Consider the following 25,180-nt stretch of genomic DNA (forward strand, 5'->3'; position numbering starts at 1 on the left):
TTCCAAAAACAACCCCTCTCTCTCTCTCCCCCTCCGCCTCTCTCTCTCTCTCCTCGGTGTTGTGTCCCCCCTCAGTCCAAGGGCCGGTTGGGGTATGTGTGTGTGTGTGTGTGTGTGTGTTGGTGGGGGGGGAGCAGCTGGGAGGTGAGGGGTGGGGGGCCGGCGGTGGTCGGGAGGCTGGATTAGTCGGGTGTAGGAGTCCAGCATCAGAGCATCCAGTGAACTCCTCCACTCAGACGATGTTGGGCTTCAAATAATGAAAGGCACCTGAAAGAGGAAGAGGAGAGAGAGAGAGAGAGGTCTTTAGTGAGGAAGGTTATGACAGCATCTCTTCATGCAGGGGGATACTGTCAGAGTGGGGTTCTCTCTGGCATGCGATATACACGCTCTGATGGAGGTAGAGAGAGAGAGAGAGAGTGCGAGGGAGGGGAGAGAGAGAGAGAAAAGGAACAGACTTTCGGGGCGTTCCTAACTTTTTTTTGGAGAGGGGTGGCGGTTGGAGGGGGGCGAGTTGGCTAGCACTCGGTGGATCAGGGCCAGTGATCAATAACAACTCTGGGGCTGACCTCTGCCAGATACACATGGTTCCAATCGCCGGCTGCCAGGGGCCATTTTGCTCCCCGCAAAAAAAGACCCCCACCCCCCTCCCCCCTTCTCCCTCCCACCTCCACGTCTCCCGCTCCCCGCGAGCTGCACGTGGGTCTGGGGGCTCAGCAAATTAATAACATCAAGATGTCGTCGCTGATGGGGCATTCTACATGTGGTCCCCTGCATCCAGCTCCGCTCCGCTCCCCTGCACCCCCCCACCGCTACAACCTCCCTTCTGTCTCTCCCCGCTTCTGTCAAACACACTTTGGCCGAGAGCCGCTCGCCGGGGTCTGCCGCGCGGATGATGGGGCGGATCAACGTTACCCCGGGGTCATTACATGGCTAGGTGAGCGACCCCCGAGGCTTGATGGGCGAGCTCATCACACAGGGGTCACGCGAGGTCGGGTGCGTGCACGGAGCGGCCGAGGATCGCTGACGACACGCACACCCCCTTTACCGACGGCCACCGCACAGGTTTCGAGAGACGCGCGCTGTCTTATGTAAACTTCAGGTGCCTGAACTGTTCGCCTCTTGAGGTGAGCGCAATCTACTCGCTCGGGTCTCTCGACTCTTGATTCTGGAGGTCCACTTATCATGTTTCGTTTGAAAAAATGAGGGTGGTCATATTTTGAAAAAGAACACCTAAGGTTCAATGATGAAAGAGTGGATGTGGGGGAAAAAAAGTCTGGAATGTTCTCGAAAGTAATAAATGATTGAATAGGAAAGCGGCCTCGTGTCCCCCAGTTGTATCAAATTTGAACTGTATTATATGTGACCTGTGTCGAAATCTAAATACAATCAACGTGGTATAAATCAAGACGGCTCACTAAAATGGACTCCATCATTGCACGGAGCTTTTGATGTCATACAGACGGAAAAAGGGGTAACTGACCATGTCCATGCTAACATACTACACCCCTGTCGCGTGTACATAGAGAACTCACACACTCTATGATCCAAAGTAAAGAAAATACATACATTTTATACATATTTTGGTGTCAAACACTTTCCCCAGAAAATAGATAAACAATTGCTCTAAGTAACTCTTGCTAACGGTTAGAATGAGTAACTGTGTGGTATTCACCTTACTTTGCCCATATTGGCCGTACTGGTAGGAGGTGACGTGGTCCACGCTGTAGGCGGGCGAGCTGTAGGTGGGGGGGCAGTAGGACTGGGAGCTGGGCAGGGTGGGCATGCTGGGTAAGCCGGGCAGCCCCTCCAGACGCTGGGAGCCGTGGCAGCTGGTGGGCATGCCCGCGTTGGGCTCCAGGCCGCCCGTCAGGGGCGAGAGGGCGAAGTCACCCTGGGGCTGGTGGGGCACTCCGCCGGGGTTGAGCAGACCCATCACCTGGACACAGGGAGAGAGAGGAGAGGGACTGTCAGACCAGCACGGTCACAATCAGCGTCATGCAGTCAAACGTGTTCAAAGACACGATTATTATAAACAAATATATGCGTAACGTGCAGAGAAAATATAAAACATAACAAAATCGGTAAATATATATGCATGTCATATATATATATATATATATATATATATATATATATATATATATATATACAATACATGTCATCAAAAATATACAGTACATTAATAAAATTATCATTGGTGGTATTCACGATGTAGCCTTTGTATGGAGAAGCAGAGTTCTTGCCTGACATTAGGCAGAGCAACGCCGTAAAGTACAGAAGCAGTGGAGCAGTGTGGGATCGTTAACAGTAACAGGGTGGAAATGAGGGTTGATGTGGATCAGATCGCATGAAATTTTATTCTAAAATGTCCTGTGACAAGCCAACAGTACATTGTGCATTTTTTAAAATGACAACCTGACAAACCTGAGACACCGGTAAATGCAATTTATCCAGTGAGCAGCTCACACAAACGCTCTTTTGGAAGACGTTAAATACCGCTAATGTTTTTAAAGGCCCAACACCAGCATCCAGAACACAACTGTTTTATTCAAGATGACAAACAACGGTGATGGGCCGTAAAAGAGCGTCCTTGTGGTCTGACTTTTTAGCGAGATGATTCAGAATCCCCATGTCTAATAGGTCCAAGTAATGACAGCAATGAGAGGGGCTTCAAAAAAATAAAACTACCAAGGAGACCTACAGTATAGCACAGGCTAGGCCTTCAACATCCATTTATTCTTTGAAAAATGATGACAAGGTCCAAATGCTACTTTGAATTAATCGATTCCCACTGATCCAAACTCTGCGCTCTGTTAATGATTAATTTAAAGCAGGTTGCCTACCGACCCCTCCCCTCTCCCCACCCCCCAAAACAAAAAAACATAAGAGATACATTATTCCCCCATTCCGCTCGACACATGTTTCCCTTTAAATCATTTCCCAGCTCACAAACCGACCAACTGAGTGGTCATTTTCGGAGTGCGCCAGCGTTGTGTTTCTTTACCCCAGTAACATTTTCCTAAAATGAATCTCGCGCATGGAGCATGGGGTGTTCAGACGAGGAGGCAACACCACAGAGAAGAGAGAGAGAGAGTGAGAAAGAGAGAGAGAGAGAGAGAGGGGGGAAAAGTGGAAGAGGGAAAAAAAGAGGATTTGTGGGCTTCCCTCGCGCCCGGCTGGTGCTGTACCGTGCCTGAGAGGGTCAGGCATCCTTAGATTCCTAAATCCAGCGTGTCCGAGAGGAGAGAGGCCGCCGAGCGGAGAGAGGGGCCCTGCAGTACGTGGGAACCAGGGAGCATGGCCGCACGCTAAACGCTTTTGCACAGGACCTGTGTGTGTGTGTGTGTGTGTGTGTGTGTGCCTATGTGTGTATGTGTGTTTGTGTGTGTGTGTGTGTGTGTGTGTGTGTGTGTGTGTGTACATGCACAAGAGAGAGAGAGAGAGACACACACAGAGACAGAGAAAGAATGTGCGGGCATTTATGTGTATACCTCCATGCGATCATATGACTGTATGCATGTGATTGTATATACGTGTGTGTGTGTGTGTGTGTGTGTGTGTATGTGCTTTCTGTGTGTGTATGTGCCTGCCCATGTGTGTGTGTGTACTGTACATGTATGTGTGTTCCTGAGTGCACATATTCATATGTGCTGATAGAATCAGCATCTGTGTGATGGTGTGGGGGGAGAGAGCATGAGAACATGTGTGTTCGACTATATCAATGTGTGTGGCTCCAGCTCCTTCTAGCACCGTCGGGGGTCAAGACATCCCCAAGGTGATTCATCCTCAACAGCTGCACGGCACTGGCCCCACCGAACACTACAGGCGGAGGGAAATGAGAGCGGAAATATGTATAGGAGATTCTACATTCCCACCTTGTAGCACCCCCCCCCCCCCCCTCTCACAACCACACACACACACACACACACACACGCACACACATATTCAGACATTCATTCATACTCTCTCTCTCTCTCTCTCTCTCTCTCTCTCTCTCTCTCTCTCTCTCTCTCTCTCTCTCTCTCATTCATAAACACACACACAGACAGTCAAACATTCATTCACACCCTGCTCTGTCTCTCTCTGTCTGTCTGTCTCACACACACACACACACACACACACACACACACACACATAGTTGGAGCGAGAGCATAATTTACAGGAGCGCTGTCAGAGGAATCTGAGCTAACGCCTGTGAAGAGCACCATGATGTGTGACTCCTGACAAATCGGAAACACATGGAGGTCAAGAGCCCCCATTCATCTCTCAGCGTGGCAGAAGTCTGGGCTGGGCTAGGCTGGGCTGGGGTGGGCTGGGCTGGGGTGGGGTGGGGTGGGGTGGAGGGCCGGAGGGTGCGGTGGTGAGCCAGAGCAGCATGTAAAGTGGAAGTGGGAATGGTCAAAACATCACACCATAAAAGACAGACGCAAGACAGCGCTGGAGAATGGCAGGCTGCTGAATCAGACAGCAGACAGATTAGGGACTGTGGCTGGGGTGTTCCATTCACACACACCAACGAGGTAGTTGCTACACTTTGTTTTTACTGTAAACCAGTAGCAATAAAGTTAAATGGCATCTTGTTGTTTGTGTGTGTGTGTGTGTGTGTGTGTGTGTGTGTGTGTGTGTGTGTGTGTGTGTGTGTGTGTGCGTGCATGCGTGCGTGCGTGCGTGCGTGCGTGTGTGTGTGTGTGTTTGTATGCATTTTATATACAGTACCAGTATGTATGTGTGTGTATTTGTGTCCACATTTATGTGTGTGTATGTGTGTGTGTGCATGTGTGCGTGTGTGTGCATGTGTGTGTGTGTGTGTGTGTGTGTGCTTGACACGAGCAGCAGCAGTGTGGGGTCCTGAGGGTGGGTGTCTCTGTTTCGAGGTTGTTCCGGGGATTAGGTCCCGCGGGGGTGAAAAGCCAGCGCACTCGCAGCGCTGCTGAGAACCCATCCCTGTGGTATGCAGCGGATCAGAGCGCCTGACGCGCCACAGCCCGGGACACCGGGGGGAGGGAGGGATGGAGAGGGAGGGAGAAGAGAGAGAGAGAGAGGGAAGGAGGAAGGGATGGAGAGAGAGAGAGGGAGGGAGGGGAGAGAAGAGCGAAAGAGGGAGGGAGGGATGGAGAGAGAGGGAGAGAGAAGAGAGAGAGAGGGAGGGAGATCTGTAGAGAAAACAGAGAGAGCGGGAGGAAGGCAAAGATGCAGGGAGAAGAGAGAGAGAGAGAGAGAGAGAGAGAGAGAGAGAGGGAGGGAGGGAGGAGTGCGCCAGCAGACACCTCATGACTCCTAACACCCGCACACACTCCCCACCACCACCCCACATCCAGCCCCCAACGCCAAACACTCCAGCCCATTCATACTGTAACCAAGTCAAAACGGGGGCCACTTCCAAAACCAAAATTCATAGAACCCACTGATGACTAATAGCAATCAAGTCACAAAATTCTAACTCGCGTCTCTGCCTGTCAGGAAATTACAATGTATTCTTGTATCAGTCAGTTGGAATTGGAATTAGGCTCCATATATAATCTTGTTGAAACCGCGCATTTCTTCATGTCTACGAACTCCATTCCATGTCTTCTACTCCTTTTCCCATTTCCTGGAATATAAATTATAATATATATTGAAACCAGAATCTCATATGCCTCTGTTATTAACCGTAATTATCGTATAATCATCTGTAAGACGCTCGCGCTGCTTTCCATAAGTGCTGTGCGTGTGCCACTCTCCACCCTCCACTCTGTCACGCTGGAACAGATCATCAAGCGGGTGCGTTCAACAGCTCCCATGCATTTACACACATTAGACAAATTAAAACAAAAAGAGAGTCGTTTGCATAAATTATACACAAGATTACTGAAGATCGACTCTCATCGGAAGCAATTAAGACGCCCGCCGCCTTCGGTAATTGCCGTTGCAGACGACGAAGGACTGCGGGTCAGTCCTCCCATCACCGGGGTGACCCTCCACGGGGCAGGCTCCCGAATCTGCTCGCATAACACGCCACGGCCCGACACTCGACCTCGCGCGGCAGTTGAGATCACTAATGCCGAAAACAGTCCACATTCTGAGGGGGTGAGGTAAGTGGCCCTATGGCCTCTGGCTAGGGAAGGGTCACCTAACGATGTTAAGTTTGCGCACCCCCCTTTTTCTTTCTTTTTTTTCGCCACAAGATAAACTCAAACAGGCCCACACTACAAAAACACCAGCAGCACCAGCAGCAGCAGCAGCAGCAGTGGCGGCAGCAACAGGCCAAGAGGGCTTGGATGGGCTTTGTGATTGTGACTTAGCTGCGTGTTCATGTGATGGAAAAGCTTACCCATCTGAGTGTGCAGCTGTGGGAGCGAGCAACAGAGACACCATTTAATTTAGCGCCGTGTTTGAATCTTTTAGTAAATTGTTGTTTTTGTTTTCTTGTGAGTGTACGTTTTTTTTTCAGCTTGATCTTTTCTCTTTTTTTTTGGACGGGGAGGGGGCGGCGGGGGTTGAAAACAGGATACAGCTCTCACATGTGTCCCCCCAGGCTATACAGTCCTCTTTAGGAAAGAGAGAGAGAGAGAAAAAGAGGACAGAAAGAAAGAGAGAAAACGCTTGAGGCAAAATTCTTTCCCTTTTTTTCCATCGTGACGAGCCAGAGCCAGGCCTGAGAATCTTCAGCTTGCCCACGGAGCGCTCCCAGCATGCACTGCGGCGCGCTGGCCTGGGCACCCTTTGTGACTGTTCAAAGCTCATTTTCTGCCTGTTAGAGGGGCTTGCGCGGCTCAGGGAGTGTCTGATAGCTGCTGATGAGTGTGTAATCTCCCATAATTGTCTTTTCACTTCTCATTTGTGTCACAGACCGCCTGACACTCTCTCTCTCTCTCTCTCTCTCTCTCTCTCTCCCTCTCCCTCTCTCTCTCTCTATCTCCTTCACACTTCATCAAGCTGTGCATCTGCTTTCCTGTGTGGTCACTGGAACGAGACACATCCCAATGACACCCTGAACCTTACAGACACACACACACATAGCAGCTACTGACTGCCTCTGACACAAACACCACACATCAACAGAATCAACAGCCTCCTTGTCCACACAAGTCCAGGATCTCGCCATGGTAACACAAACACAATTCCGTTCCCATCACTTCTATTGATGAGCATAGCACCATGGGCAATGCACGCTCTCTCAAAAGCGCTTTTGATAGAGCCCCGAGGCTTAAACTCCCGAGGGGTCAAGCACAGGGCAATGGTGGCAAGGGGAAAACAGCTCAACTCCGCGCAGGCTCACGTTAACTCAAAGCAGGTGTGGCTCCTCTGAACGGCGATGCGTGTCGGACCTACCTGAGAGGAGAGGCCGTTGCCGATGGCGGGGTTGACGGGGTTGGAGTGGCCGGGCGGCGGCGGCACGAAGCTCTCGGAGTAGCCGGAGAAGCCGTGGCGTCCGGAGGCCAGGCAGTAGCTGCCGTCCTGACCCCCCGAGGAGCTCAGGCCCGACTGGTGCACGGAGGTCGGGGGCAGAGGCTGGGGCCGGTGCACTGTGCTGGCCTGCTCCGACACTGCTGGACAGAACGAGGGAGGGAGAGAGAGAAAGAGAGAGATGATAAAGGGAGAGAGCAAGAGAGAGCGAAAGAGAGAAAGAGGGAAAACGGTGTTACGGCAATAGAATCAGGACGGAGAACAGAATCAGGAATCAGGACACAAAATATTGCCCCATTAACTCCAAGCGATGCTTTGACACAAGTAGGTCAATTAAACTAACTATCCCTTTACACAACCTATGATGCATTGCGCTTGATATTCAATCAAACTAAGTAGGACACAAGCGATCACAAAAACAACTGCAACTTCAGCCTGATCTACTTTCTGTATCGTTATCTCTATCTTCCTGGTCATCGTTGACTCAGCGCCTGAGCCCTGAGGAGCCTGGGCTACCTTGCGATATGGACGAGGGGGGGTAAGGGCTGTCGGAGAGCTGGTAGGGCTGCAGGCTGGACATGGCCGAGGGGGGGAACCCTCCAGGGATTAGGTGGTTGAAGGCCATAAGCTGATTGGCCCCGGCCTGCTTTCTCCAGCGAGCTCTCCGGTTGCTGAACCAGACCTGTCGGGATGGAGGGAGTAGCAGAAGGAGGGAGGGGGGGAAAAAAGAAGGGAAAATGGAAAAATTATTCAAATGTGTTAGCTTGGAGACAAGAAAAGGAGACGTACAGACAACGTTGTCATTTCCAAGTAGATGTGAGTTAGCAAAAGCTGTTTTGCATGTAGAAGGTCACGTGGTCGTTGAATAGGGCCTTTTGTTTAAAACTGTGTGGGGTGGCTTTGTGAGTCCTCAAGTGTGTGTGTGTGTGTGTGTGTGTGTGTGTGTGTGTGTGTGGTTGTATGTATGTGTGTGTGTGTGTCGTGTGCCTTTGTGGGTTCACACATTGCTGGGAGCTAATTAGATACTAATCTAGACATCTGTGCTGGTCAAGGCTGGTGACATCATGGCTTTATGGAACCCAGTCACGGGTTTCGGTCAGAGGGTCTAATTCAGACCCTAACTGCATTAAATGTCTCTTCAATAAGGATCCTTAATAAAAACAGCTTTAAAAAAAAAAAAAAAAAAAAACAGGAACCAGCAAGGAACTATTTGGGGGGTTGGTTTCCCCTTAAGATTAGCACAAACAGGAAGTGGCTAACACTAAGAGGCTGTGTGTGTGTTTGTGTGTGGAGTGGAGGGGGTGTCATGTGACTGACGGCTGGAGGGGAGGAGAGACAGGGGCAGTGTGCCAGTCCCCATTTAGCATCCGTATGCCACACATCCGACTGGGCCTGGAGCGGGTACCCTCCAGAGGATGGGCAGAGCAGGGGGGGGGGGGTTTACTCAGAGGAGGCAGAGTGAGCCGGGGGGGGGGGCATCAAAGGTGAAACCAGCTGGAAACTCTAGTGGATGTGGATCATCTTATGGATGGATTGGATTTGGATTAAAATATGTGTATGTGTGTGTATGTGTGTGTGTGTGTGTGTGTGTGTGTGTGTGTGTGTGCAGGCGCGTGTGCACGTTTGTGCGCATGCGTGCGTGTGCGTGTGCGTGTGTGTGTGCGTGTGTGTGTGTGTGTGTGTGTGTGTGTGGACTGTGCGCACATGCGAATGTGCATATGTGCGTGTGCGTCTGTGAGCGTGTGTGCATTTGTGCCTTGTGTGTGTGTGTGTGTGTGCCTGTGTGTGCCCGTATCTCACCTGCACGCGCGCCTCCGTGAGCTTGGCTCTCTGGGCCAGCTCCTCCCGGGTGTAGATGTCGGGGTAGTGCGTGCGCTCGAAGGCCCGCTCCAGCTCCTCCAGCTGCTCCGCCGTGAAGGTGGTCCTGCTCCGCCGCTGCTTCCTCTTCAGGGGCAGGCCCGGCTCCGAGTCCACGTCAGAGCCCTCGTCAGAGTGACTCGCTGGGGGAGAAATGAACGCAGACGTACGATTAGCCAATTATTCACACAGTTATGATATTCTTTATCAAATTATTCACTTCACAACATTCCTTCCTTCCTTCCACCAAAGCAGATCAGTTGTAGGTCGTGGCTGTTGAACTACCAAACTGAATTTGTTTTTTATTCACTTCCAAGATGGCCGCCCCTTCACCAAAACACTTCACCAAAACTTAACCAATAACTTGTAGGTCTTCAGTCATAACCACAACCGTTACATTTTCATGATAAATATATCAAACGATCTGAGAATAAAGCATGTGAAAGCTTTTGAACACACCTAACCAACAGGTGGTCAGATCCTGGGATGTAGGATTTAGAGCTTAAATTGTGAATCTAATTCCAGCCAATTCCCAATCCATACACACACACACACACACACACACACACACAGACACACACATATATAAACACACACACACACACACACACACGCACACATCCCCTGCCATCCTCCCTATAATCCCTATCCCTCCCCTTCATATCCCAAATATGACTCTTTTATGATATGTTTACTCAATTTCGGCTTCTTTTGTCCCCAAAGAGCCGCTTGCGGAGGCCCCCGGGGTGTGTGCGGTGTCTACCCCCCCTGACACAGGGGCCATTGAGGCCAGCGGCGGCAGCTCAGTCGAGGGTGCTTTCAGCGTCCGGGGACCGGGGGCCGCCAGGGGCCGGCGCTCCACGCAGGTGTTCGCTTATCTGTTTGCTCAGTCTAAGTTGGGGGAGAAAGCGAGCGCCTTTCAGGCCTAATTCAGCAGAAGAGTATGTGAGTGTGTGAGCCGGGTCTTTAAGCCCAGGGGGGGACCAGGCACCACTGACTGGGGAGAAGGGGAAGGGGAGGGGTGGTGGGGGTGGTGGGGGTGGTGGTGGTGGGGGTGGGGGTGTCGAATGGGTTGCCAGTCTATTAAATAATGATTAGGCACCTCAAACTAGCGTGACAGTCGCCTATTGTCCGTCGGCCACGTCTCTGTGTGAAAAAAAGCAAAACCCATGGTCCAAACATGCGGACGCATCTGCTGCTTCTGAGACTTCAGCTCCCTTCTTTCGTGCTCATTCTCTCTTTCTCTTTCTTTCTCTCTCTCGTTCTCCCCCTCTCTCTCTCTCTGTCTCTCTCTCTCTCGAGACGATATTTTACCCACAGATGGCTGAGAATGGAAAGACAAAACCCACTCCTTTCTTTGGCCTTAAAACAAAACACACACACACACACACACACACACAGACAGACAGACAGACAGACAGACACACACACACACACACACACACACCCGGCCGACAGACAAGCCCCTGAATGCCCTGACCAGCGTGTTTCTCTCTCATATCACCTCCGTAGGCCTGGCCACCACAGCAGAAAGTACAGCTCAAGCTGCGGGCACAAAAGCGAAAAAGGCTAAGGACACACACACACACACACACACACACATACATACACACACACACACACATACACACACACACACACACACACAAACACAAGCCACACACACAGCGGGCATGGAGGAGGAAGAGGAGGAGGATGGTACGAAGAGACAGGGATTCAGTAGACTGGTGCCTGACGCAGAGACAGCTCCCGATTTTGAGAGCTTTAATTAAAAGAAAAGGAGAAGAAGAGAGGGAGAGAGAGAGAGAGAGGGAGAGAGAGGGAGAGAAAGAGAGAGAGAGAGGGAGTCCTGCACAAGTAGGGGCCTCTGTCTCCGTCTGTGTCTCCATCTGTGTCTGTGTCTCTGTGGGGAACTCCCTGGAACTGCTCAGGAAACGCTGCTCCTGGCTGCCAGCGCAAGAGAGAGAGAGAGAGAGAGAGAGAGAGAGAGAGAGAGAGAGAGGAGAGAGAGAGAGGGAGAGAGGGAGGGAGAGAGAGAGAGAGAGCGCCGGCCCGGGCACCAACGCTGGGATTCAACCCACGGAGCGTCTCTACTGCCGCACTCTCCAGACACCGGGGCAGGGGAGGGGGCAGGATGGAGGGAGAGAGGGAACAGAGAGAGAGAGAGAGAGAGATGGACAGACAGAGGGTTGGAAAGGAAAAGGAATGAGAGAGAGAGAGAGAGAGAGGAGCGGAAGAGAGAGAGCTCTTCATTACATCGGGACTACAGGCGCCAGGGCACAGACCGCAGCCGTCCACAAGCCCACAGGTCAGTCAAGACCTCTCATATCGGCAGCTTTCCGTGAGGAACGCCACTGCTGTGACATGCACTGGACGGCGCGAGTGCAGAGAATTTCTCCAAACGTTACACAACAAAAGCTCTCTCTGCGTGCCCAAGAGGTTTTCATTACACTCTGTGGCACTGAGGCAGGAAACTTGACAGGTCATGGAAGAAACAGCCAGACATGATGCAACGCACTGTTTATGAAAACACAGGGCCCCAAGAAATGACATCCAAATACATTTTTTGTTTTCAATAGGACAACTCTACCTCCAAACCAAATGTGGGCAAATGATAAACTAAGAGGATGTTGCTTTTCTGTTTTAGCCGTAAAAACATCTTAATAAATAAACACCCCTTTTATATGGGACGACCACAGACGCTGATAAACAAATAACAGCACACACAAAGCGGGCTTTAAAAGCAGAACGGAGGCGAACACAAGAGACTCCAGGAGAAGCGTCTACACACTGAGGGAGAGGCTCCCGGCGGCAGGGTGGGGGTGGAGGACCTCTCCTTCTCCTTCCCTCTTTTATTTCATTTCTGTCTTCTTTTCTTTCTCTCCCTCTCTTTTTCATTTTTTTTATTATCAGTAACTGCCGCGAAAAGCACTCCATCACAGGCTGTGAGTTAATAGCATGTGACAGTGTTACTTTTGTCATCTTATGGACCCCTTTCTCTTTCTTTCTGTTGCGCTCTCTCTCTCTCTCTTTCTCTTTCCCCCTCTCGAAGTCTCTCTTTCTCTCTCTCCCTCTCTCCCTCTCCCTCTCCCTCCCTCTCTCCCTCTCTCTTTGAGTTATTTGGCTGCCTTTTGTTGGGCTGTAAGGAGCGGCCTGTGGATGGAGCCTTTTCTAGCAATTTCCACGCTCCATCTGCGGGATCCATCACGGCTGCCTTGGTCCGCATTGAGGGCCTTGTCACCTGCCCGGCAGGGGAGCGGGGTGGGGGTGGAGGGGGGGCACAAAGAGGGCCGGAGTGGGGCCACTGGGGCTCGGGAGGGGCACAGCAGGGGGGAGCCCCCAATCCTTCCTCCTCCTCAGCCAGGGGGTTACAGGGGCCGTAGGGTGGAGGGGTGGAGGGTTACGGCGAAAGGGGGGGAGGGGGGTTGGGATGGTGGATGGGTTGTGGGAGCCCAAAGGCACCTGGACATTTTTGGGGCAGGGGTGGGGGTTTGTGTGAGGAGGGCAGATAGAGGGAGGGATGGGTTTCAATGGCCGGGGGGAGCAGGGGGTGTGTGGAGCGCGCGCGGCTCCTTAACCTAATTGTGGCACGCTGCCTCCCGTCAGGTCCGCTCTGCGTTACTTCTCCTGCACCGGCCCTCAGCGGCAGCCATCTTTTCCTGCCGTCCGGCGCTTAAACACCACCTTGTCACACAGAGCTCACGTCCCGAGGTGACCATCGGCGTGGCACAGGGGGGGCCGCCAATCCCCCCCGAGAAAAACAACAATCACTCAACAAGAAAATCCACGCTCGAGGCCGGGGAAGAAAAATCACCGTTCACACAGTGCTGAAGCATCATATCAATTACAGTGGCCACAACACAACACTGCCTGCAGAACATCCGGAAGTTTCTTTGCCCCACACAAAACAAATGCACAAGCACAGCCTCAGTCTGTAAACAATACAGCAGCCGACAGGAACGAGTGACGGATGGATTTTAAAAAGACTCAGGGACAGATAGATGGGCTGTGGGAGGGAGTGACGGACACAGGAGAGGAGAGGAGATGGACAGACAGGCACGGACAGAGAGGCTTCCGTGCACCAGGACAGGAAGTCCCCTACCGCTTCTCCGGCGGAGCTCGGTGGCACCTCACAAAGGCATACCTTGAACTGACCAGAGAGCAGCGCGCAGTCCCCCCTTTCAGCTGCCTTCCTCTCAGTCAGACGCTGCTGAAAAGCCCCTTTTCACGTGTGGCTCTCCCCTCCCTGTCGCCCCACACCATCTTTGTCTCCCACACAGAGAAAGAATCAAACAGACAACCCAGACCAGACAGCGTGGAGCTCGGAGAGAACTGTGCAAAACACAGAGAAGAAAGAAGAGATGGTGTGCGATGCTCGGGAGGGGGGGGGGGGGGGGGTGTATGTGGTGTGAACTTCTCTAACTGCACAGAGAATGGATAGTTACAGAACTTTGCGAACGCTGTGCAACAGGTCTCCAGTAGCAGAAATGGACTCAGATTTAAATAACGCAGCACAAAGACAGCGAGGCAAAATGTGTGAATGAGTGACAGAGAGAGATTGAGAGAGAGAGCGAGAGAGAGAGAGAAAGAGAGAGAGGAATGGGGTGAAAGCAAGACTGTAGGCTATATGGTAAAAGCACAAATAAAGTTGGGGGCCATATCAGCTTTTTTTGCTTTGGTTACGTTTCTGGGGGTGTCTTTGACACGATAAAAAAGTAAAAAGCGCAGCGCAAGGTGCTCAAATCTTTTACCAAGCTGGCCATTTGTATGCGGGCCGCAGCTGCCCCCTCCCCAGCGCAACAAAGGAGGTGCACTGTCAAAAGCGCCCCAACCTGAACCGAGTGGAACCATTTATCAAGTCGGCGAGCGAGGGCTCTGACAGGGCAAGAAAGGAGACCTCAGCTCAACAAACACACACTCTCACACACACACACACACACACACACACACATACACACACACACATACACACACACACACACACACACACACACACACACACACACACACACACACACACACACACAGACACACAAACGCAGACTATCCCCTCCACTCCCAATCACTTCCACCTGCGGCAGGAACATGTAAAGCAGGGGTCTGTATGAATCCCCGGCTTATTTGAGCAGAGAGACTGGCCCTGTGTGGATTAAAAAAAAAACAGCGAACTGAACTGCCGTAAATTACCGCTCAGCAACGGGTCAGGGCAGCGAGATGCTAACCAAAGGAGACTGCACTCACATGGCAATGTTGGCCTTGGAGAGGGGAACAGGTTGTTGGGAGCACATATGCCAAATCAGCACAAGAACACACACACACACACACATACACACACACACACACACACACACACACACGCACACACGCACACGCACACACACACACTCACACAAACGACAAGGAGATACACAGATAATCCACAGGTAGACAGAGTTTCTTTTCAAAGATGTGCTCGTCCGACTCACAGACGAGAGGCAACACGGTGGAGAGAAAAGGCCCCAACAGTAACACAGAGAAACAGGGAGCCAGGAGAGAGGAGGGAGAACACGCACTGAGGAGCAGAGAGGCAGAAGAGAGGCCGGCCATATGGGCAGTTTATAGTCCCTGAAGGGGGGAGGCAGCGGGTCCTCCGGGGGGCAGTTAAATAGGAGGGCAATTGAGCTGGTGACATGTGTTCCCCAAACAAAACAAAAGGCAGAAGAGACAAATGAAGTATTTATTTGCGCAGCGAAGTGGCACTGCTCTTTTGAGCCGGCGTCCCAGTAAGTGACTGCCCGAGTGAATAAAACAGTACATCGAGAGTCGGCAGATGCGGGCGGGAGAATGGTTAACTGACAGCTTATGGGCCCATCTGGGCTGGACATTTTGTTAAGAGAGAGGACTGGGACTCACTTGACTTGCTAAAGAGGGCCCAGCCCCCCCAGCTGCCCAGGGTGGGAGTGAGGAGAGTGGGGAAGGGATGGGGAGAAAGATGGGGTTCGAGGGGAGGTTGGAGGAAAAAGAGAAAAAAAAGGTGACGAAAGGGGAAAATTTGCATGGCATGCAACAGGGTTCCGAACCAGGCCCCGACTATAAAAATGGAGTGATGGAATAAAAAGATGCATTATCATATAATGTGGCGGCTCATTGTTGGGGGACATGTGGCGTGAAAAGGGGTACACGGGGGCGTTCCGAAAGGCACAGCGTGGCGCGGCTATTACGGCGACGTGCCGTGACAGAGGTGACGCTTTTCACGGTGGCAGTGCCCTCGGGCGCTGGAACAAAGCACAGGCGCCACACCGGGCAGCTCTGAGACGGCCCGTTCGCGCCACACACACACACACACACACCATCATCCATCCCTGGGCAACTTCCCTATTCTGCTCTATCATTCTCTCTCTTTCTCTCTCTCTCTTTCTCTCTATCTCTCTCTTTCTCTCTCTTTCTCTCTCTCTCTCCATCATTCTCCCTCCCCCTCTCTCTCCAGGTGTGAGTTTGCCCCCACATTCACTCATGGCCTGTTTCAATGCACCACTTTTGAAGAGCTCATCATTGAACATTTTGAGCAAATACAGTATGAGCCCCCACCCCCCACCCCTCCACATACACACACACACACACACACACACACACAATTCCCTCCCTTTTTCTCAGTCCATTCTAATCCTCTGGGTCTCCTCGAGCCACGCGTGGGGAGCCGCTACCTGTCACCATGAACAAAAACATTATTTTAACCCTCACTTCCTGCCCAGTGGAAGCTGGAGCTGCCCGTGACCCGGCGCTCCCCTCTGACCCTACCCAGGCAGCCCTCTCTCTCCTGCCCCACTCCTCTGGGGAGGCACACAGGCAAGCAGGCAGGCAGGCAGGCAGGCAGAGGGAGATATGGCCTACCTCTCTGCTCACCAGCTCAGCTAACTCCCCTTCGCACTCACCAGAGCAAACAAGCTACTGTAACGTGTAGCAACTGGAAAAAAAATGCCTTCATATTTGTTCATTTAGCAGGCGCCTTTATCCAAAGTGACGAACAGTACAGACATACACAATTACAGCAGCGATTCCATGACATTGAATTGAAATTGATTTTTTTTAAATGAACTTCAGCTACAGGAACACTAGGCACTCAATGAAGTCATCTTCATGAGTGAGGTTTTTTTAAACAACAAAAACAATTCCATTACGGCCATTCACTTCCTCATGTTTGTTGTTGTCATAACGAATGCAGAATCATATTTTTGAAGACAACTTCAATAGTTGTGTTAAGGTTGCTTTATCAGAATCTCTGAAGTAAAAATCGCATTACTCAAACTATCAAGCAATCTGATCCATGTGAATGACAACCAGATCTATTAAAATGGCAGCTTTCTTTAAAAAAGACTGGCTTGTCTGGGTTGGCCCAAGTTACATAAATTATAGAGGGCATTTTGCCTCAGAAAGTCAAACTTAAATTCATGAAACATTTTTAACAAAAGAGCATTTATTTTCTCGTGAGAATGTCTGACACAAATCTGAAATTACATAGTATTATTGGAAATTTGGCTTGAGGCATGGCAAAAGCTCCCAGCCATGCAAGTTATATAAAGCAGTGACTAAACTAACAATGCCTTACTGTAGAAGTTGACTGGTTCATGCCAGACTCATCTTAGGACACACACTGCAAACATGCTGACAAAATTAATTTGCCAAAACAACCATAATACCTTGGCCACCGAAACTGCTGATTTGCGTGTTTGTTTGTTTACATCAAAAATGAGTTCTCGGGCAGACTGAGTTTCGGGGGTCTAAAACTCACTAAATATCCCTTTCTCAGTGGAGCTGATTCCCGAGGGGAGGAAAAACGAATTTCAATCATATGGCGGTTTAAAAGTGAGGTTCTACAAGTTAAGTGATTGACATAGCTGTCTGGCTTTTCTCAATTAAGCATCTCATTGTGGCGCTTTGTTGCGGGGGCTACACCTCCTCCACCCTCGACCTCCTCCAGCTCCTCCTTTTCATCCTCCACCCTGGCCAGCAAAAAAAAAAAAAAAAAAAAAGAAGTTTTGCTTGGCTAATACTTCCAAGCAATAGAGAGCTCTTTTTCAGCCAGGGCTATTCTCCTTGACCTTCCATTGGCCAGGTCTCTTTCAGCCACTTCAAACTGTCTTTCAGGGACGGGGCAGGCTGAATGTGGCGAGTCCATCAGCTCGCGGGGGCCGACCCAGGCTATGCCCCCAGCCCCCGACTTCAAAGATGGGTTGCATTCATTAATTGTCCTTTGAATTAATATCAGAGGATCACAATGCCAGCGCCAACACAGAAAGAGACTTTAATGAAGCATAGAGGCAGCATTCATTTGCAGATAAGCGAGTTTTCTCTTCTCTCTTCTCTTGTTTTGTTCTCTTTCTTTTTCTTTTTCTTGTTTATCACGCCGGGAGAACGACTGCGCAAGAGCAGTGCACTCTCTGGAGAGAGGATGGGCGAAGGGACAAAAAAAATGGGGGGAGCAGAAGGAAAAATGATAAACCGTTATCATATCCTCATAATGGAAAATTAACAACACACACCACAGTGTGTATCTCCGCATGAACTGAGCAGGCTCTCGGGTTGCCAACACAAAATGGAAGTGTGCGTGCGTGTGGTTTTTTTTACGCTTTTCAGCGATCTTGCGAGATGATGAGAAGGGGACTATTTTGATAGAGCGTTTGGCTCCGTTGAGTGGCATGGAGAGCCAAGGCCGCCAAAAGGACGCCTGGAGAATAAGACAGAGATATTTCTATATCCTGATGCCTTCGGGGCGTCCAGAGAGAATCACGACTGTAGCAAGCATTCCACAAGTTGCACTAGGGCCCCCTTGTTTATTGTTAGGGGGGAAAACAGTGTTCTCTCTCTCTGTAACTCCCTGACTGAATCACAAAAGCAGTTTTAAAAATAGGCCAACCAAACGCAGAAAAAGTCAATAACACACCCTTATAAACGGGTAAAGAGAAGAACACATTCAGGGTTTTTTTCGGATTGTGTGTGCTGTCATGTTAAATTTGTCCTCAGATCTAATAAAGCCTTCGTTGGGAAAACTTAAGAAAAAACTAAAAATAAATTCAGTTAAAGAAACTGGCACGTAAGGCTGAAAGTAATATATTAGCAAAGGTATTTCATGTCTGTGTAAATATGTCACAGTAATTACTGAATCAATTTCTTAATTATTAGCTTGTGTGCCTATTTATAAAAATAATACCCAAATGATATCATTACTTGACATTTCCCTCTTTCATTCTCACACACAGACATAACCATATATTCTCTCACTCTCTCTCTCTCTCTCTCTGTCTCACACACACACACACACTCACACTTACACACACACGCGTGCGCGCGCACGCACACACACACACACACACACACACACTTGATCTTTCTAAACTGCCCCTCTCTCTTTTTTTTCTCTTCCTCTCATTTTTCCTCCTCCCATTGAGAGCAATTCAGTGCAAAGCACAGAGGAGAGAGTTCCCCACTTTATTTACACAAACAAAGTCTTACTCCGTTTCTTTGACAAAAGCAGCTAAATCTTTCATGTTTTGTCAGCCCTTGATTCCCTCTGTCCCCCTGGCTCTCTGCCTACTTGGGGACAATGGTTGGCGGAGAATGGCAGCAGATTGTCGGAATGCGGCTCAATGAAAGTAATTATTACATGTTGACTGCGTTCACCATGGCAGAACTCAAAGCACTAGGCTTATTCAATTGGCCCTCTGCAGGGCTCCCTTTCAAAAAAAAAGTTATCCCTTTGACTGTTTGTATTTCTGAATCCTCTTTTTTTTTTACCCCGACCAGTTAATGAAAATCTGCAAGTCTGCTCTCTGGCTTTGATGACTCAAGTTGCTTTTAATTAGCCAAATGAGACTGCAGAATTGTCGGTTAGGGGAAGTTAATGGTGCCGTATAAAGGACGGGATGCAATTAACGACCATCCGTTTATGTGTACATATTTATGGATGATTTCTATGTAACCTTTTGTAGGACTGTGTGCCAAGTCTAAGCATGTTGGGCTTTTTAGAGACACCTCACAGCCTCAAATCGAAGTTCTGTCCATCAAAACAAACATTTGAAAATTATGATTTTGGTATTAATGACAAACTATATTATTGAAATATACGCTACCACTACCATGGAGAGGTAAACTACTATTATTTTCCAATACTACTCAAAATGTCAACAATCATAGTATCACATAAATGGAAAACTTGAATTTAACACAAAAAAAGTCATACACAGGCATTCATGCATTCATTCTGATGATAAATTACTAAAAAAGAATTTCATCGCCTACTCTGCAGAGCTGCAGCTCAATTCGAGCACTAAACTTTACCTGATCAAATAATTAAATGAATAAGTAACACATGAATGAACTCCCTTTGGAAGCACACAGGTCCACACATGGCTAAATGAATTCTCTTTCAGAGGAGTGTGGGGTGGAGAGGGGGCAGCCAGCATCCCCCTGCCATCCATACTGGCTTTTCCCAGACAAATAAATCTAAAGGGTCCGCCTTTGATCTCAACACTTAAGGGAAGACAACAATAGCTTTGGAGGAGCAAGGGGCAGGGGGCAGCCAGCCTCTCTTATGGAAAACCAAAGACTCAGTAAACACCTACTTAATCAATATTTGGCCAGAAAACTCCCTTTTCATACTGAGAAAAAAAACGTTCAAGTTTTAATTGAGAGTTGTAAAGTCAACAAAAAATTACAGCTCCCACTGTAAAATAATGGAAGTGAAATACGTTCCCATTAAAGGGTTTACCTTTGAGGGGAAATAAAACGCTACAGTGGGTCAATGAAGATTTCGCCAACTGGGGAATCCTCCTGACACTTTTATCATGCTAATCCATTAACATCTGAATGAACCACAAAATAAACTGTTTGATTAACTTAAGAAAACACACAGACTTAGTCAAAGCTGGAGAGGTTTTCTGGTGAACAAGCACAAGTGTAAAGATCATGTGGCGATGAGATTTTTGAAACAATACTTCCAAATCTTGATCATGGAATATCTGCCTAAAACAACTTCCAGTGTGTTCCCAATTTCAGCCATTTTACAACACTTTGAAATGGAACACACTTCATCTCATGCCAATCATAAGGATGATCTGACAATCTGACCGCATGCGCTTCTTCTGAAAGTAAACCTGCTCTAGATGAAACTTGATCTGTTGCGCTGAAGAATCAACACACAGTGAACTGACTACGACTCTCGCTCTACTCCCGTTATCGTCCAGCATTCATCCCAGCTCGTATCGAAAGTCGCTGGTTAAACTAATTACCAACTGATTTGTATTCGAGACGTCTTTCCTGAAAAAGGGAGAGGAAAGTGGCTAAAGATATTGGATGAATGCGCGCCCCAGGCGTAGAGGAAGGGGGCGGGTTTTGTGTCGAGATGAAAGTGGGAACAAATAAAGGAGTCGATTTAATCTACTAGAAAAGGTTTTCATTGCAATGACTGGACATAATGTGCAAGGATTGTAACAGTGCGCATGACGCGAGCGATCGCACCGTGACCCTGTCACCTCCATAGAAACCGGCGAGGCATTGCTGACGACTTGGCATCGAAAGCAAACTCGATTACTGAAGTATGCATTCGGTTGGAGGTTAGAAAAACGTCGGGTCAATATCAGTTTCCTTGTTTCAACAGCTATTCTTGTTCAGCAAACCTCTCTTTCCATGGGGGAAAGCGCTACTATAGAGCCCATGCATAAAACAGATTGCAGTGTGTGTGCTGTGGCATAGGCTACTACACTTGCACTCAGTTCAATTCCACAACGTAAAAAAAGGATCTGTAAAACTGAGAAAACCAAAATAACACGTCATGGCAAACATGTAGGCCTATTAAATAATTAAATGCAACATTTGTCCACAATCTAAACCTTTTTTAAAAAATATATATATATTGTTTGATTTTTAGAAGTAAAAAAATAACACTCTCAAATGTGCATTCAACTGGCCTAGGCCGGCCCCAGCGCTGCTGATACCCTGTAGAGTTCATTTTCAGCAGGTCTTAATGCAACAAGTGTTAAGATGGAGTCTGCCTGCACTGATTACTCTGACACATTTTTGCCCTCTTCGTCTTACGCATCATTGTTCTGCGCGAGAAAGGCATGTTTGAATAACGGTAAAGACTCCAAGGAGACATTTCGCAGATAAAAAATGGGCATTTTTCTCAGGCGTGAAGTCTATAAAAGTGCTCGCAGTCGCTACTATTGGTGATCGCTGAATAATTCATCCCTCATTGCCAGCCCATAATGTCTTCTCTCCGTCTTTTGTTGCATCGTTTTTTCTTCCTTTCTCTTCAAATTTTGAAAAGGTTGGCGTCTTTTGTACGCACCAAGCTGCTGCTAGGCAGGGTTTTGTCCAACTGAAACTGAAGCGTGAGCCTCAATGGACTCAAGTGCTTTTGTCTCCCAAGTTCATCCTCAAGTGTTCGATTGTGCACCGCAGGACCGTCTTTTTACGCAACGGAACCCTTGGACAAATGTTTGATCAACTGATTCAGACTTTTGTCTCTTGAACTTCTGAGACACTTATGAACTGACACCTATATACTGAATTCTTAGAATTCTTAAAATGAGGCAATTACCTTTCAGAAAAAAAGAATAATAATAATGATCGATTCGGCATTGCAGTTCTTATCAGAAGTAGGCCTATAAAACCAGGAGATTAAAATAACGATTTCACGACCAAATGAAGATTTAACGTAGGCTATAACTGATTTGTGATAAACTGTAGGCTACATAATGAAAGGCGCATTATTGACTATAAAGTTGGGGGAAAACACTGTAACTAAACTAAAAGCTTGTATCAATTCATTTACCCACCGACTGGTATCTATGTGCTATTAGTTTTAGTGCTGTTTGTGCTAGTGCTATTTTTCATTATTATTATTATTTGCTTTGTTTTATATTAATAACCATTACTACCAGTTGCGATAAATTATAATAACAAAAAACAGCCTACAATAATATAATAATAATAATCCTAATAATAATAATACATTTTCATATAAGATGAGGGCCACAATGATTGTGGACATCTGTGACTATTTCAACCAGCCATCCTTCATTTCATGGGAAAACGACTTCACAACAAGAACAAAAAAGGACCAAAATTACTACTTACATCTATCGCCTAGAATGCCATCAATACTGTGTTTGCCTCTTCTCTCGTTTTCGTCTAGTACTCTCCTTTCCATTTCGTCTTCTTCATCGTCGTCTTCGGCGCTTCCTCCGAATTTGCATCGCAAAGTGCGACTGATTGAACTGACTTTAAAATATCAAAATGTATCGAGTTAAAAAAAAACGATAAAAGCATGCCGTATAGTCAACTGAAGGTCACTGTGGCCTAAACACACACTGAATCAGACTCACATTCAACACCTGTTGAATGCCCGTGTTGAACGTGTTTACAAAACACACTGAAATACAAAGCCTAATAACATTACATTAGCTTGACTATGTGTCACACAACCAAGGATGATGAGATCCGTAAACAAAATATTTTTTTATGTTGACTGTATCTGATGAACAAGACTACTTTTACCTTGTTTGCTTTATTGCTGAATAAAACATTAGGCCTACCTGAAGGAACATTGTTGCGGTCGCAGATCCCATCTTTGAGTAACTTATCCCTGATCTCCCAGCTAAATATTCCAGGGTTCTCTCTCTTGTAATCTTCGATTTTCTTGTCTACATCGGGAGTTGTTGTTTGCTTCAAATGGAAGAGTTACAGAGTTAGGCTATACACAAAAAGTATGGATGCATATTTTGCTATCAAACTCGATTAAAATATAGAAAAATGAATGCACATGTTGCTGTATTACTCTGCTTAGATAATGTTGATGGCTGATAAACCAACGATGAGTAAATAAATGTAATGTCTAAGGTGTAGAAATTGAATCAATCAAACAAGTGTTGACTATAGTCACCTCACCAATTCAGTCCACACCACTAACTCGACAGTTAATGAGCCTTTTTGCAATATGCAATCTAATGTACATGCATCAGCTGTTATCAAAAACCCTCGCCATAAAAAAATATTTTCTGTCATTACCTTGGGTTTACTTCCTCCTATGGCACCGGGCCGGATAGATCCAGTCTCCTGGTACCTGCACAGGATTTTGGACACACAGCCGTGTGACACTCGGAGCTGACGGGAGATAACGCATGGCCGGATGCCATGATGGGCCATCTCCACAATCTTGTGTCGAATATGATTAGGCAAAGGCCGTCCATTTATGAAAACTCCACCGAGTTGGTTTACTCGACCCTGACCTAATGGCGTGGAAACTGAAAATAAACACAATTCTCAGAGATATGCAAATGCCTGAGAAAAACACAATCACCGCAAGAACTCTTAATAATACATACAAATTCTAACAATAATTATTATTATTGTTATTATTATTATTATTATTATTGCTATTATTATCGGTTTATTTGACATTTCTTTTCATTTAAAAAAATGACCTGTTGCAACTATTCGAACTAAAATAACAGACGTAAAACTCTACATTTCACATCCGGGCCATTTGATTGCAAATTAAACAATCTTGCTTTAGTTACTGTTTTTGTGTTTATGTGTACTCAAATGGCAAGAGGGCTGAAACAGGCCTTGCAAGTTGCGCAAATGTAGCATGAAAACAAGAGCTATCATCGTGTTATACGGGATGCACGTCTTGGTTGAGTTCGTTACATTTATATGACAAGTTAAACTCGTCCAGTTAGTGCCTGTTTAGTCTTATAATAACATTAAGGTGCAACTGTCTGAAGTGTTGATGGCAAATTCCTACCTTCAAGAGAGTATCCTCCTCTGGGATAATTTTGTGGCGGCGTGGGGCGCATCATTCTCGGTATGCCCCCCGCTAAGGCTGTCATTCTCCCTTACACTCCGATACGGAAGATTTGAGGTGGATGCTTCTACCAGGCGAAAAGATATTACTGAGAGATCCTTGCTTGTCTTGCGATACTTAAAACTCGCTCGAGCAGCAAGGAGTATCGTTCCTCTTGGGTACGATGCAACAACAACCTCTTAGATGAGCAAGCCTCAGAACAGGAAACTTCTTCAACAAATCCTTAGAAGTGTGTGGTGGAATATCCTTATAATTGTAACAGTCGAGTATTTTCAAAGCTGGTGTTTTTAGGGCTAACCCTGCAAACCCTGAACTTGTTCCCCGGTCTTGTTGTTGTTGACACACTTGTTGTGGATTGAACGGCGGTCAGTGGTGAAACATTTTATCAGTTGTTGCGCTGTTGGCTCCCGAGGCACTGCTAGGCCTCTGATTGGTCCGAGAAGGGAAAGTCCCGAGGCCCTTGAGAGGGCTGTGATTGGCCCGACAGCAGAAACTTTCTTGTGCAATGACCCCCAGATCAAGACGATGCGTGATGTTATGAGTACCTCACACATTCACCAATGTAACTAAAACTATGACGATAAGCAATGGCGCAACGTTTCAAGCAATGGGAATACACAGGTTTCAACATAGTTTTAGTAGACTGATTTCTTTAGTCCAGGCTGATGCTTGGGCTAGCCTAGTATGTGTCTATAGCCTGCTGGTTTATATGGCGCTAAAATTTGGCCTGTTTGTGTATTACGGTCTTGCCTAACAAAGTTTTCTCGTTTCATCTGTCATACTTCTGGTCGGATTATAGTTGGCCGACTAAGGAAGCGCACATTTACCCACGAACACACGAAAATGTGCAAAAATGCCATGCTCTTATTGGGCTTTGGAGGAATTTATTGATGTATTTAGGCTGTATTGGAGCAATAGAATGAAAGGAGTGCAGCGCAGGGCGACACAGCAGGGTATGACGCCGGGAGTGCAGTAAAATCCGTCTGTACCAAAGAATACAATTGCGAGGAACCGTTATTTATAACTTCGTGACATTCAATATACCCATCCTTTTTTCTTTTTCTATATAGTCCGTTATCTCGAACTCTTCTTGGT

The 25,180-nt window shown here is 47.8% G+C and overlaps 1 protein-coding gene across 1 annotated transcript; it reads right to left on the minus strand.

Annotated features, from left to right (window-relative positions):
- Positions 1-249: 249 nt before the first annotated feature.
- Positions 250-24,110, minus strand: LOC134067256 (paired box protein Pax-3-like). The gene is made up of 9 exons (XM_062522419.1): positions 24,026-24,110; positions 23,287-23,522; positions 22,815-22,944; positions 22,357-22,500; positions 9,187-9,386; positions 7,903-8,068; positions 7,312-7,526; positions 1,673-1,936; positions 250-267 (listed from the first exon to the last, which is right to left on the minus strand). The coding sequence occupies exons 1-9, from the start codon at positions 24,108-24,110 to the stop codon at positions 250-252; spliced, it is 1,458 nt and encodes a 485-aa protein (XP_062378403.1).
- Positions 24,111-25,180: the final 1,070 nt, after the last annotated feature.

The sequence above is a fragment of the Sardina pilchardus genome, chromosome 2, assembly GCF_963854185.1.
Source record: "Sardina pilchardus chromosome 2, fSarPil1.1, whole genome shotgun sequence".
In the NCBI taxonomy this organism is placed as follows: domain Eukaryota; kingdom Metazoa; phylum Chordata; class Actinopteri; order Clupeiformes; family Clupeidae; genus Sardina; species Sardina pilchardus.